Source organism: Neoarius graeffei, chromosome 2, assembly GCF_027579695.1.
Source record: "Neoarius graeffei isolate fNeoGra1 chromosome 2, fNeoGra1.pri, whole genome shotgun sequence".
Taxonomy (NCBI): Eukaryota; Metazoa; Chordata; class Actinopteri; order Siluriformes; family Ariidae; genus Neoarius; species Neoarius graeffei.
Genome location: NC_083570.1, coordinates 21,671,508 through 21,687,015, shown reverse-complemented (window position 1 = coordinate 21,687,015; position 15,508 = coordinate 21,671,508). Strand labels below are relative to the sequence as shown.

At 40.2% G+C, this 15,508-nt stretch overlaps 1 protein-coding gene across 1 annotated transcript in view; it reads left to right on the top strand.

The window, feature by feature from the left end:
- hmcn1 (hemicentin 1) overlaps nucleotides 1-15,508 on the top strand; it is a 310,140-nt gene that overhangs the window by 50,175 nt on the left and 244,457 nt on the right. The window contains exons 2-4 of the mRNA XM_060913989.1: nucleotides 12,698-12,768; nucleotides 13,643-13,801; nucleotides 13,917-14,039. Coding sequence (XP_060769972.1) covers nucleotides 12,698-12,768; nucleotides 13,643-13,801; nucleotides 13,917-14,039 — 353 coding nt within the window. The remainder of the gene's footprint in view (nucleotides 1-12,697; nucleotides 12,769-13,642; nucleotides 13,802-13,916; nucleotides 14,040-15,508) is intronic.

Sequence of the window (15,508 nt, the reverse complement as noted above, 5' to 3'; positions counted from 1 at the left end):
GCTCAACCGTGCCCCTGCTGCCACACTAAGCAAGCTTTGGTGAATTGATGTTTGGAAAATGAAAGTCTCTGCTATTTCAGGCTAACTTTTGTTGCAGGATTGGATTTTTTGATTGGATCATTTTTTTGCTGGTTTTGGCCATCCTGGGTATTGAATTGGTGAGGTCTCCATCTTTGCGGACCTCAAAGATGATACGTCCCAGAACATTTATGGATCTTAAACTTTGGAGATGGGATAAGTGATCTACCACCTGCTTTAGGTTCATAGTTTGAACATAACTTGGGGGCCACTAAATGCTTTGTGATCACTGAGGCTGTTCAAAAAAGCTCACAGGTATTGTCAAAGTTATTGTCTGTTGCTCTTATCCAAAGGATTTAAACCACTGGATTTTCGAATACTAGAAGGACCTGACATGCATACCTGTACAAATCCTATGCAAGAGGCAGATGTTTTAAAATCGTTTTTGCAGTTGCTTCGTTGTTATTTTCATTGGCAAGCTCATTCGTAGTTTCGAATGGACAGCACTAGACTTGCTAACCATTTACATTCCCTTTAACATTTGTAATCTGCCTTATCACACTTTTGAGACTTTTGAACACATTAACTTTCTGGTTAAATGTGCTGTTATAATTCTGTAGTTTTTCTCTTTGTTCTTTGCAATTGTATGTGGAACAGTTATATGTAGTGGAACAGCTGCAGTGATGAAGTCATCCCTCTCTCCGCTCTGAACGCCCTTGGAAAGAGCAACTCAGAAAAGTTTCACAGAACGAAGAACAAAGTAACTGAGAAAAAAGTAACTACTGACTTTTGGCTGCAGGAAAAGAAAGCGGGTTTTAGAGCAGAGCATGAGGTTATCCGCTTGCAACTGTGGAACCATGACCTCATACTAATATACATGCCACAGACTGATGAGCATACCCGAGGTGGAAGGTCTTTCCCATCGTGGGGGAGAACAGCTGATGATGAGAACAGGACATTAGAACATTGCTAACAGGACTCCTGCTGGCTTCTTGCAGCAAACACATGCCTATTAGCCTCAGCAGGATTCTCTTTACAGATATTCATAAAACTGTTCATGAAAACAAAAAAAGACTTACCATGATCCACATCACTATATCAAACACGAAATTGTCAATTTCTCATCTCATCCCATTATCTGTAGCCGGTTTATCCTGTTCTACAGGGTCGCAGGCAAGCTGGAGCCTATCCCAGCTGACTACGGGTGAAAGGCGGGGTACACCCTGGACAAGTCGCCAGGTCATCACAGGGCTGACTTGTCAATTTCTTTTCTTTATTTTACTTTACATGGCTACACTGGCTGTCTGATTTTTGAAAAGGGTCCATTATAAAGTAAATAAAATATTATTGCATAACTAGATTGAGAGAGGTATAAAAAGAAAAGTCTGTTTTTTCCACTGAATGCTCCACTTGGACTCGTTACCACTGGAATTTATTCTTAGCCTCGTGTTTTTGCCATTGTTTTTATAGAAGAATCCTACAAAAAAAGTAAAAGTTTCAAACTGTCAAGAACCTCTCAAGAACCTCTGAAGAACATAATTTTTTATTAAGCACAAATGTTAAAATATTTGACCAGAGAGTACACGAGACTAGAACTGAGGATAACTGACTAGAACTGGACTAGAACTGACCAGGATAGTTCGATAGTTCACTTGCTTTGGTCCGAACCAAATGTTTTTTTTTATTTTTTCATTTTGGTGCGGTTCGCTTTCACACTGTACATTTTAGTAAGCGGACCAAAATCTGTCAACAAAGCCACGTGCCCTGAGGTCGTTCAGCTATTGGTCAGAGACGACACGCGCACAAAGCGTTAAGTTCAAAAGTAGTCATGGAGGCTTTCCATGCTGTTATTCTTTTTAATGTCATCAAAGCTATATGTTTTTTCCAGTTTTTACTGTTTTCACAATTGTGCGATTACTATGCTGTTGTACAAGTAATTTATCAACGACGACAACAAAGGGCAAGGCGGCTACGGAGGATAGCGCTGATGAGTGCACATCATGTTGTGACAGTTCTGGCTCTTCACGCAATAGATGAATTTCTTTTTTGCGTCGCTAGTACTGCCACTTTTTGAAAGAATGTCCCTGATTTTAATGTAGGTCTGACGGAGTTTCTTCACTTTTAGCTGACATTGTTCTGGGGAGCGCGTGAACCCCTTCTCCCTCATTTTCTCACTGAATACAGCAAACACGTCGGCATTTTTGTGTGTTCTCTCCAAAAGCTCAGATATGTGGACATCTGCCTATATATCCACAAGGGTACGTGTTTCTTCCTCGGCCCACGTTTGCCCCCTACTCATTTTTTGTACTCTGTAGTCTAGCCTACCACTGGTCTGAATGACTGAACGACTGTTGTAAGGTTCCCTTGACAACCGAAACAGTGTTTGCACTTTGCGGTGGAATGTCAAGACTCTGTTTCCCATAATGCTCGACAAACGACGGAAGCTCCCGAGGTACAAAAAAGCAAAACTGTCAGATTAGGTCCGGTCTGTTTTCACACCTCCAAAAGATCCGCACCAGGGTTCCTTTGGTCCGGACCGAGTCCGACCTTGCAGCTTGGTCTCGGTCCGCTTGTTTGGTCCAGACCAGAGTTCGGTGGTTTGTATTCAGACCAACCCAAAAGGTCCGGACCAAGGGAAATTTGGTTTGTTTGGTCGTTTGGTCCGGACCAAACAACGTAGGTGTGAATATGCCCTGAGATTCCTGAGATTTCTTCTAGCTTTTCCCCGCTTTTATAGGTGGGTTGCATCCGATATCACATTCGCCTCATTAGATATGCAAGACATGAAGTGGTGGTCAGCTGAGCTCACTGTTCACAAAGCATTACTATCGCTGGGGCACCTTGATAGCCATTAAAATGCCCTGTGTTGTTTGGGGCTGCTCAAGGCAAGGCAAGGCAAGTTTATTTATATAGCACATTTCATACACAATGGCAGTTCAATGTGCTTTACAGAAGCAAAAACAAAAACAGTAAACAATAGAGAAATAAAATTACATAAAATAATTTTATTTTTAATCTAAAACAATTAATTAAAAGAATTAAAAGAAAATAATAAGAATTAAACAACAGTAGAACTAAAATAATAAAATGCCAAAAAGAAAAAAGGAGAAAAAAAGAAAAAGAAACCAGCGGAATAAAATAGAATAAAATTAAAGTAAATTTAAAACATGCAGAGAAAGTAAAAATTATAAAAAATGTAAAAATATTAATTATTTAACAGAAAGCATCTGAAAACAGCTTGGTCTTTAACCTAGATTTGAAGCTGCCAACAGCAGGAGCATTTTTAATGTCCTCTGGCAGTTGGTTCCATAGATGTACTGCATAGTAGCTAAAAGCTGCTTCACCACACTTTGTTTTAACAACTGGTTTTAATAGTAAATTTTTCTGTTGCGATCTGGTAGATCTGATTGGGTTAGGCCGCTGCAACATATCAGAGAGGTAATTGGGCCCTATACCATTTAGAGATTTATACACCAGCAGCAATGCTTTAAAGTCAATTCTGTAGCTTACTGGAAGCCAGTGAAGGGACCTTAGAATTGGGGTAATGTGCTCTGTTCTTTTTGTTCGTGTGAGAACCCTCGTCGCTGCATTTTGAACCAGCTGAAGTCGTTTGATGGTCTTTTTTGGCAGGCCTGTGAAAAGGCCATTGCAGTAATCAACCCTACTAGAGATGAAGGCATGTATTAGTTTTTCCAGATCATTTTTTGTCATAAGTCCTCTTAGTTTGGAAATGTTTTTTAGGTGATAAAATGCCGTTTTAGTGATTGCTTTCATGTGACTGTCAAAGTTTAGCTCACTGTCAATGAAAACACCAAGATTTTTAACCATTTCTTTAGTTTTAATCCCTTTTGTGTCAAGAATAGTGGTAATCCTGAGTCTTTCATCTTTTTTCCAAATAGAATTACTTCTGTTTTATCTGTGTTCAACTGAAGAAAATTTTGTGACATCCAGCTATTGATTTGGTCGATGCACTGGTAGAGACATTCAAGGGGGGCATAGTCATTTGGTGATAGAGCAAAATAAATTTGGGTATCATCTGCATAGCAGTGATACAAAATTGAATTTTTATTGATAATTTGCCCAAGTGGGAGCATATAAAGGTTGAAAAGTAATGGTCCAAGAATCGACCCCTGGGGGACACCACAGGTCAAGGGCATTGACGTTGAGGAACAATTTCCCAGGGTAACAAAGAAGCTTCTATCTTTTAAGTATGATTTTAACCAATTGATAACTTTACCAGTCAATCCAACCCAGTGTTCAAGTCAATATAGCAGTATGTTGTGATCAACAGTATCAAAAGCTGCACTGAGGTCCAGTAATACCAGGACCGATGTTTTGCCTGCGTCAGTATTAAGACGTATGTCATTTATAACTTTAATCAACGCTGTTTCAGTGCTATGATTGGCACGAAATCCTGACTGAAAATTATCAAAACGGCTGTTTGATATCAAGAAGGCAGTTAATTGATTGAAGACAATTTTTTCCAGGATTTTCCTGATGAATGGTAGATTTGATATTGGCCTGTAGTTATTTAACACTGAAGGATCCAGATTATTTTTTTTAAGAAGGGGCTTTACAACAGCTTTTTTTAGGGACACAGGAACAACGCCAGTCTCCAAGGATGTATTTATAATTTGAAGCACATCTGTAATTATAAGATGAAATCAAATCAAATCAAATAAACCATGAAACTGAAAAAAAAATTTCTTCCATATTCCCCATGAAGTGATAAAGGGTGAAAGAGCAAAGAATTTTACAAAAAGACAAGAGAAGGCGGCTCTTGAACCTTTCGCTGTAATGGAAGGGAGCCGAGTCAAAGAATGCTTGAGTTTGCAGTGATCACTTCGTGAAAGGTTTGTAAATTCCTCTGATTTATTTCATTTGGATTCGCAAATGATTTTTCTCACCACTTCGTGATGTTTTGAAGTTCAGGAGATGCTTCAGTCCTCATGTGTTTTTGTTTACTGTTTGATTGTGGTTGCTATATTGTAAATTAATGCATATGTTTTCACTTTATTCATTAGCAAGTCCTAGGAATCTTTACAAGGACGATGTAAAGATGCTCCAGCTTGCCTGCGACCCTGTACAGGATAAATGGCTACAGATAATTAGTCTGGCTAACGCAACTTCAAAGCTCTGCGAGCATTGGTCTGGCAAAGATATTAAGCCCAACCGTTTCCCAAAACGCGTGGTTGACCCGCCTCCCTGAAATGCCTCAGTTTGCTACTGGTCGAAGCCAAAAAAGTCTGTGACGAAGCTTAAACCAATCACATCACTCTTTCCTCTGACGTATGTGACGCGACGGAAACTGCTTGAGTAACAGGCTGCTCTTTGCTCCGTTTTCAATGAGAACTTCCCGTTGAATGCTTTCAATACAGCATCTACCGCTGTGTCAAAGGCTTGCCGCTGCTCCATGTTCGTAATGTTTCTAGTGAATGAAGCGCTTCCGGCATAGATTCTGTAAACAATCTATGGCTTCCGGTCGCAGTTCTACTACGTCAGTGCCTTGAACACGCCTCTACCCAGGGCCGTTGGAGATGCTCAAAGTTGATTGGCTCCCATTTTTTCGGGAGCTTGGAAGAGCTGGAGATAGCTTGCCTTGCCAGACTAAGTTCGCAACAGGCCCCCGTGTTGCATCACGCTTAGGATGGGCGGGCCCAGGCTAACAGATAATGGATGGAGAACTAACCTTGACTTAATGTGCAGTTTCTTTAGTTTGTCATCCAAGGCAATAAATCCCATTATTTTTTTTGTAGTGTTGGCTTCTTGGGCTGTTTCACAATCAGGGCATACTTGTCCGATCCACAGTAGTCCAAAGTAAAGCCTCAGATTTTTGTGTTTCTCTGCTACCAAAAATTACCTTTTGAGATGGAAATGAACTGCGCAGAATTTTAGAGCTACAGGTCATAGCCTGGGTCTGTTACTTGTGGTGAGTAGACGGCATATAGTGTATTTCTAAAATTGACCCACTTTTTTATAGACCACAAGGTATACAAAGTGAAAACTGTTGAAATGTACGTGATTTTAAGTACAAAATTTGAAGTATTGTGCAGTGATGTTTGTACACGGTGGTAACTAATAATAGCTGAAGTGGTGATGATCCTTGTGGTTTTTCCAGAGAGGACACTTTTTTGAAGGACACGCATTTTGACCACATGTGAAGCTCTCTTGCAAATGTGTCTTACACCTGTTTCAAGTCCTGTTTTTTTTGTTTGTTTTGCTTGTTTCTTTTTTTTACTGTGCAACAACAGCATATTCTGCTTCAAAAGAGACAAATATTTTCATAAAAAAATAATTTACAACTTCATCATATGGTGAGTGTTTTCTGGAGGAGACATTTCTGATGGATAAAGGATGACGTCAGAGACAGTTTATAAAAAAAATAACTTCCACTTAAATATCTTTCTATTGTGATTGAAAGTATATGTCCGAAAGTAAAACCTAGTTATTGCTAAAAAAAAATGCAATTCTGAATTTAACCAGTAAAATTTCTGTATAATACTTAAGCCTCACTCACAACCTGCCGTACGGGCGGTCTACGGTAAAAAAATTGGCAAAACCGTGCTTGAGACTTGCGGGACACTTGCGTGTGTTCGGCGCCGTAGAAGTTCGCAGACTGCCCGTAGAGACTTTTGGTCCTGCACATGCAAATTCTACAGGTCTTGCGACAAATCAAGAACACGTACACTACGTCCAGGACCCGTATTCCTTTTGTACACCTGAACCAAGTCAGCAGCGCGGCTAGTAGGGGCTTTTTGCAATGACAGTAAGACGCATGAGTGACACACGGTCATTGTATGAGTGACGTGCCTCAGAAGTACTACACAAGTATTCCATACTTGCTATTTGTGTGGCGCGCAAGACAGAAGTACATCTCACTTTCTACTCCTATGTGTGGTGTGCACGCAGCGCACGCGACCTGCACGCGACACGAGGGGCAAGACTCTGGGTACATATACTGGGGAGGAACCAAGGAACCGATCGTGTAGTGTGTAGCATTGTAGAAAGGAAGAAGACCACCTCATTTGCTGTTTTTATTTGAGTATATGTTAAATTACCATGCAAACGTCAAATAATAAAACATGAGGATAAGGGAATAACGCATTTTATTACATTGTAAAAAAAAATCCTAATTAAAAAGCCCAACAGTTTGAGCACTGAAACACACTTTGACTCTGAGCTGCTGTCCTGCTCCTGCTCCTGCTGAGTGGTGGGACAGGGTGTTCTTGTCCTTATCAATGAGCATGGCACAATGGCCTGACAGTGATGATGGGATTGCAGTGTCCTCACTTCTGGGTGTCGTTAGCTGAAACATACATGAAAATCAGCATATATAATATTAATTACATGAGCATATAGGTACTGAAATGAATGTTTAAAGCATGTGTATTTACCTGTGAAAATCCCTCTGGCGGGATGCTGTGCCTTCTGCCGGCTTGAAGGCAAACTTCTCCCTGTCCGTGCAGGGCTCGCCGGTGCTGCTACCATCATCATCAAATTCTTCCTCCCCCTCTTCTGTTTCAGGCTGGGTTACTTCACTTTTGTTCGCTTCTTCTGGGGTCCCATTTTCTCAACTTTAAACTGAAAATGTTAACATTTTTCCCACAAAATACCCAATGTTCTTCAGTCGAAAGAATGAATGAATGCAGAATGCTGCAGACACGCTGGTTTTATACCCACTCCTGGCTTGCATCACACGCAAGTTATGAGTGATTGTAACATGTTAATCACATGCATCATACATGCTTCACAAGTGCAGCCCGAACTCGTAGCGCAGGAAACTGGTAAAATGCAAGTCTCACACACTCCACACTCACTGAACACACACTGACCACGTGCGTCAGATATACGCTTTCCATGGGCTAACTGCGCAATTTTTCCCATGCCTCGAGGAAGTCAGGTGTGCAACCTGCACTTGACAAGTACTTTGCCCGTACTCCTCCCCCAAACTTTCCCCCGGGTTCACCGCGACCCTGCGGCATGGCTATGAGCTACCAAACCCTGCGACCCGTGCGTGTCCAAAACACTTACGGCGGGTTGTGAGTGAGGCTTAAAGTAGAATTAAATGAAATGAACAGAAGCTCAAAACTGAGCCTGCATTTGACTCTTACAAACATATTTATAAGAGGTTATAAGCTACATTACTCCTGTAGGTAGGGGTGTTGTGTCCCTGTAAAATACGGTTCAAGGAACTCCAGAAAATATAGACACTGGATCTAGTTGCAAGAGTTTGTTGGTCTCATCTCATTATCTCTAGCTGCTTTATCCTGTTCTACAGGGTCGCAGGCAAGCTGGAGCCTATCCCAGCTGACTACAGGTGAAAGGCGGGGTACACCCTGGACGAGTCGCCAGGTCATCACAGGGCTGACACATAGACACAGACAACCATTCACACTCACATTCACACCTACGGTCAATTTAGAGTCACCAGTTAACCTAACCTGCATGTCTTTGGACTGTGGGGGAAACCGGAGCACCCGGAGGGGACCCACGCGGACAGCATGCAAACTCCATACAGAAAGGCCCTCGCCGGCCACGGGGCTCGAACCCGGACCTTCTTGCTGTGAGGCGACAGCGCTAACCACTACACCACCGTCCCGCCGAGTTTGTTGGTGTTATTCAAAAAGATAACCATAATTGTGAAACAGTCCTCTTATTAAAGTCATTTGTTTTTGTTTGTTGTTTTTTTCCGCATATTGAGTGGGGGGGTTCAGGTGGTGTATCAAACCCGTAGTAAGCACATACAGCCCTGGATGTTGTACCCTTCTTCATTCTTGAACAGTGATTACAAATCACTTGTCTAATATCCTTTGTAGAAACCATGAACTGTTCCTACTGTTAATCTGCTGCCACTCAAACAGTTCGATCATGTTTGTACTGACTGCATTTCTGTTACTATTAGATTATTTAGAAAGAGTTGGACAAAAATTGTTGGTGTTCAAAATACTTGGTGCAACACAACTACACTACCGTTCAAAAGTTTGGGGTCACTTTGAAATGTCCTTATTTTTGAAAGAAAAGCACTGTTCTTTTCAATGGAGATCACTTTAAACTAATCAGAAATCCACTCTATACATTGCTAATGTGGTAAATGACTATTCTAGCTGCAAATGTCTGGTTTTTGGTGCAATATCTCCATAGGTGTATAGAGGCCCATTTCCAGCAACCATCACTCCAGTGTTCTAATGGTACAATGTGTTTGCTCATTGCCTCAGAAGGCTAATGGATGATTAGAAAACCCTTGTACAATCATGTTAGCACAGCTGAAAACAGTTGAGCTCTTTAGAGAAGCTATAAAACTGACCTTCCTTTGAGCAGATTGAGTTTCTGGAGCATCACATTTGTGGGGTCGATTAAATGCTCAAAATGGCCAGAAAAATGTCTTGACTATATTTTCTATTCATTTTACAACTTATGGTGGTACAACCCCAATTCCAAAAAAGTTGGGACAAAGTACAAATTGTAAATAAAAACGGAATGCAATAATTTACAAATCTCAAAAACAGATATTGTATTCACAATAGAACATAGACAACATATCAAATGTCGAAAGTGAGACATTTTGAAATTTCATACCAAATATTGGCTCATTTGAAATTTCATGACAGCAACACATCTCAAAAAAGTTGGGACGGGGCAATAAGAGGCTGGAAAAGTTAAAGGTACAAAAAAGGAACAGCTGGAGGACCAAATTGCAACTCATTAGGTCAATTGGGGCGGCACGGTGGTGTAGTGGTTAGCACTGTCGCCTCACAGCAAGAAGGTTCTGGGTTCGAGCCCCGTGGCCGGCGAGGGCCTTTCTGTGTGGAGTTTGCATGTTCTCCCCGTGTCCGCGTGGGTTTCCTCCGGGTGCTCCGGTTTCCCCCACAGTCCAAAGACATGCAAGTTAGGTTAACTGGTGACTCTAAATTGACCGTAGGTGTGAATGTGAGTGTGAATGGTTGTCTGTGTCTATGTGTCAGCCCTGTGATGACCTGGCGACTTGTCCAGGGTGTACCCTGCCTTTCGCCTGTAGTCAGCTGGGATAGGCTCCAGCTTGCCTGCGACCCTGTAGAAGGATGAAGCGGCTAGAGATAATGAGATGAGATGAGGTCAATTGGCAATAGGTCATTAACATGACTGGGTATAAAAAGAGCATCTTGGAGTGGCAGCGGCTCGCAGAAGTAAAGAAGGGAAGAGGATCACCAATCCCCCTAATTCTGCGCCGACAAGTAGTGAAGCAATATCAGAAAGGAGTTCGACAGTGTAAAATTGCAAAGAGTTTGAACATATCATCATCTACAGTGCACAATATCATCAAAAGATTCAGAGAATCTGGAAGAATCTCTGTGCGTAAGGGTCAAGGCCGGAAAACCATACTGGGTGCCCGTGATCTTCGGGCCCTTAGACGGCACTGCATCACATACAGGCATGCTTCTGTATTGGAAATCACAAAATGGGCTCAGGAATATTTCCAGAGAACATTATCTGTGAACACAATTCACCGTGCCATCCGCCGTTGCCAGCTAAAACTCTATAGTTCAAAGAAGAAGCCGTATCTAAACATGATCCAGAAGCGCAGACGTCTTCTCTGGGCCAAGGCTCATTTAAAACGGACTGTGGCAAAGTGAAAAACTGTTCTGTGGTCAGACGAATCAAAATTTGAAGTTCTTTATGGAAATCAGGGACGCCGTGTCATTCGGACTAAAGAGGAGAAGGATGACCCAAGTTGTTATCAGCGCTCAGTTCAGAAGCCTGCATCTCTGATGGTATGGGGTTGCATTAGTGCGTGTGGCATGGGCAGCTTACGCATCTGGAAAGACACCATCAATGCTGAAAGGTATATCCAGGTTCTAGAGCAACATATGCTCCCATCCAGACGGCGTCTCTTTCAGGGAAGACCTTGCATTTTCCAACATGACAATGCCAAACCACATACTGCATCAATTACAGCATCATGGCTGCGTAGAAGAAGGGTCCGGGTACTGAACTGGCCAGCCTGCAGTCCAGATCTTTCACCCATAGAAAACATTTGGCGCATCATAAAACGGAAGATACGACAAAAAAGACCTAAGACAGTTGAGCAACTAGAATCCTACATTAGACAAGAATGGGTTAACATTCCTATCCCTAAACTTGAGCAACTTGTCTCCTCAGTCCCCAGACATTTACAGACTGTTGTAAAGAGAAAAGGGGATGTCTCACAGTGGTAAACATGGCCTTGTCCCAACTTTTTTGAGATGTGTTGTTGTCATGAAATTTAAAATCACCTAATTTTTCTCTTTAAATGATACATTTTCTCAGTTTAAACATTTGCTATGTCATCTATGTTCTATTCTGAATAAAATATGGAATTTTGAAACTTCCACATCATTGCATTCCGTTTTTATTTACAATTTGTACTTTGTCCCAACTTTTTTGGAATCGGGGTTGTAAATAAAAGTGTGACTTTTCATGGAAAACACAAAATTGTCTGGGTGACCCCAAACTTTTGAACAGTAGTGTAGTTTTACTTAATTATACTCCTGCAAAATTGAACAAAGCAGCTTTTGAGATTGGACACCCACTGTCATATGTCAGCACAAATATTCAGCGTGCATACACAATTCAAACATAATACAAGTGTTACCAGGCAAAACAAACCTCGCCCGGCAGTCATGACCTTCAGTTTGACATTTTGGGGTCACTCAAGGTCAACATTCATGGTGCTAAATGAAAGCCCATATGGGGACTGCCCATTAGTCGATAATGATAATATTTCTCAATCATCAGCTGTCAGGTTATAGTCCTCTGAAAATCCATGACCTTGAGTTTGACATTTCAGAGTCATTCAAGGTCAAAGGTCATGGTGGCAACTGAAAGTCCATATGGGACTTCTTATATGTTGATAATGGTAAACATCTGTCTATCATTTAACCATTTTAAAGTTATGAGCCTCTGAAAACCCGTGACCTTGAGTTTGACCTTTCAGGGTCACTCATGGTCAAAGGTCATGGTGCCAAATGAGAGCCCATATATGACATTCTATATGTCACTAACATTAAGTATCTGTCTACCTTGAACCGTTTCACAGTTATGGGCCTCTGAAAATTCGTGACCCTGTATATGACCTTTCAAGGTCACTCAAGGTCAAAGGTCATAGTGCCAAATGAAAACCCATATATAACTTCCTGTATGTCGATAATATTAAAGTATCTCTCTATTTTGAACCATTTCCCCGTTATGAGCCTCTGAAAACCCTTGACCTTGACCCCTGACATTTGACCCCTAACCGCTAAGAATACTATGAAAAATACCCCATCATGTAGCATATCAATGGAAGCAAAATTGAAAGATGAACACTTTGGCTTTGGTTTGAAATAAATATGATGAATATGAAGGAAGATATTGCAAAAAAAAAAAAGATTTTGACCTTTTTGGTCACCGTGACCTTGATCTTGACCGGATGGCTCTCAAAATGTTGGAGGTTCTATTTGAGACCAATGCCTATCTGCTCTAAAAGTTTTATGAAGATTGGTCCAGCTGTTTTCCCGTAATGTTGCTAACAAAAAAACAAAGAAACCTGACTGAAAACAATATCCCGTCCCCGCTTACTCCGTAGTGGGCGAGGTCATAAACTATTCTAATTGTTATGCCATGCAGATCCTAGCATTCCTGCTAACAGAAATGTGTTTCACTTCTTGTTTTTTTTTTTTTGCAGAGATTGGCCCAGTTACCATTACCACAGATCCCAGGAAGTTCCAGACGGAGTTGCAGGAGCTCTACGTACAGGTGACTTGACATGTATTTGTGTGATACATCCTGTGCAAGATACAAACTCTATCTACAAGGCAAGATATAGCGTCTTGCATTTGTTTGTGCATAGTCCAAAAAGAAACTCAGATGCTGAATCTTGTAAAAACAAATTCCGAAGATCAAGCTAATGCTGCATTACGCCCATGAGACAGCATCCTTGGCATGCCGAGGAGTGTTTCTGGCAATCGAGTGTGCATCCTCTGCTGTACAGAGTACAACTGAGTGGATTTGCCACAAGACCGAGAACCTTTGGGATACGGTATGATCCGAAAGAGCAGATGTCATAGTGATGCCTGGGATACGACTTTGGATGCCATAGTACTACGATACACTCGAGCTCAGATTGTGGAGCCATTTTAATCATTGGTGTTGGCTGGTGTCTGAAGCAGATGCTTGTGTGAAGTGTCTCAAGTGTGTGGGTGTGTGCATGTGTTTCCTCAGGAAGCAACCAAATGGGAGAAATTTGAACGAGTGCAGCATTTAAAAAGCGCTTTTGATGAAATGCTTTCAATAATTTATCATCACAGTGGCGTGAACAGCTCCGTGCATGAGAGACGATATTGTACACATACTCAGGCTATTAAAACAGGATTTAAAGTGTACTGTAGATGTTTGTCAGTGAGTGTAAGTTTGGTATTTTTCGAGAAGATTCCTTTTTTCCAGATGTTTTGCAGGCGTAAAGCTCGTGATGACCTCCCAGTAAACAAAGAGAGAGAAGACACACACATAGAAGTCTGTAATTCCTGAAACACAGGAATGGTGTTTCAAATACTGTAATGATGCAAATACCGATTCACATCTGCAGAAGAGCTGGACGTAATCTCTCATAATTGCTACTGATGATCAACAGGGAGGCGGAGATTGTCCAGAGATGAGCATTGGAGCCATCAAGATTGCGTTGGAAATCTCACTGCCAGGCTCCTTCATTTACGTCTTCACAGACGCTCGATCTAAAGATTACAAACTGACCCACGAGGTCCTGCAGCTCATCCAGCAGAAACAATCTCAGGTACAGGCACTGTTCCCTCCACCTTACACACTCTGAGTCAGTCCTGTTACACCAGCTTTCTTAATATGTGTGTGTGTGTGTGTGTGTGTGTGTGTGTGTGTGTGTATGAATACAGGTGGTGTTTGTGTTGACTGGAGACTGTGATGACAGATCACATATTGGTTATAAGGTATATGAAGAAATCGCCTCCACCAGCTCAGGGCAGGTGTTCCACCTGGACAAGAAACAGGTCAATGAGGTGAGGACTTCCATCCATTCTTTCTTTCTTTCTTTCTTTCTTTCTTTCTTTCTTTCTTTCTTTCTTTCTTCTGTTATTTTGTTACACACACTGTCTTTTATACCTTTCTTTCTTTCTTTCTTTCTTTCTTTCTTTCTTTCTTTCTTTCTTCTGTTATTTTGTTACACACACTGTCTTTTATACCTTTCTTGTTCTTTCTTTCTTTCTTTCTTTCTTTCTTTCTTCTGTTATTTTGTTACACACACACTGTCTTTTATACCTTTCTTTCTTTCTTTCTTTCTTTCTTTCTTTCTTTCTTTCTTTCTTCTGTTATTTTGTTACACACAGTCTTTTATATCTTTCTTTCTTTCTTTCTTTCTTTCTTTCTTTCTTTCTTTCTTTCTTTCTTTCTTTATTCTGTTATTTTGTTACACACACTGTCTTTTATACCTTTCTTTCTTGTTTTTTCTTTCTTTCTTTCTTTCTTTCTTTCTTTCTTTCTTTCTTTCTTTATTCTGTTATTTTGTTACACACACTGTCTTTTATACCTTTCTTTCTTGTTTTTTCATTCTTTCTTTCTTTCCTTCTTTCTTTCTTTCTTTCTTTCTTTCTTTCTTTCTTGTGTTTTTCATACCTTCTTTCTTCCTTTTTAAATTTCATACTAGGTTTCTTTTTTCTTTCATTCTTTCTTTACTGCATTTTGTTTTGTTACACACAGTCTTTCTTTCTTTCTTTCTTTCTTTCTTTCTTTCTTTCTTTCTTTCTTTCTTTCTTTCTTTCTTTCTTTCTTACTGCATTCTGTTATTTTGTTACACACACTTTCTTTCTTTCTTTCTTTCTTTCTTTCTTTCTTTCTTTCTTTCTTTCTTTCTTGTGTTTTTCATACCTTCTTTCTTCCTTTTTAAATTTCATACTAGGTTTCTTTTTTCTTTCATTCTTTCTTTACTTCATTTTGTTTTGTTACACACAGTTCTTTCTTTCTTTCTTTCTTTCTTTCTTTCTTTCTTTCTTTCTTTCTTTCTTTCTTGTGTTTTTCATACCTTCTTTCTTCCTTTTTAAATTTCATACTAGGTTTCTTTTTTCTTTCATTCTTTCTTTACTTCATTTTGTTTTGTTACACACAGTTCTTTCTTTCTTTCTTTCTTTCTTTCTTTCTTTCTTTCTTTCTTACTTACTTGTTTTTTCATACCTTTCTTCCTTTTTAAATTTCATACTAGGTTTCTTTCTTTCTTTCTTTCTTTCTTTCTTTCTTTCTTTCTTTCTTTCTTTCTTTCTTTCTTTAGTCCTTGTTTTTTCATACCTTCTTTTTTCCTTTTTAAATTTCATACTAGGTTTCTTTCTTTCTTTCTTTCTTTCTTTCTTTCTTTCTTTCTTTCTTTCTTTCTTTCTTTCTTTCTGTTTTTTGTTTTGGATACCATCTGTCTTTTCTTTACTTCTTTCTAATATTTTCTTACACACACACTGTCTTTCTGTCTTTCATACCATCTTTC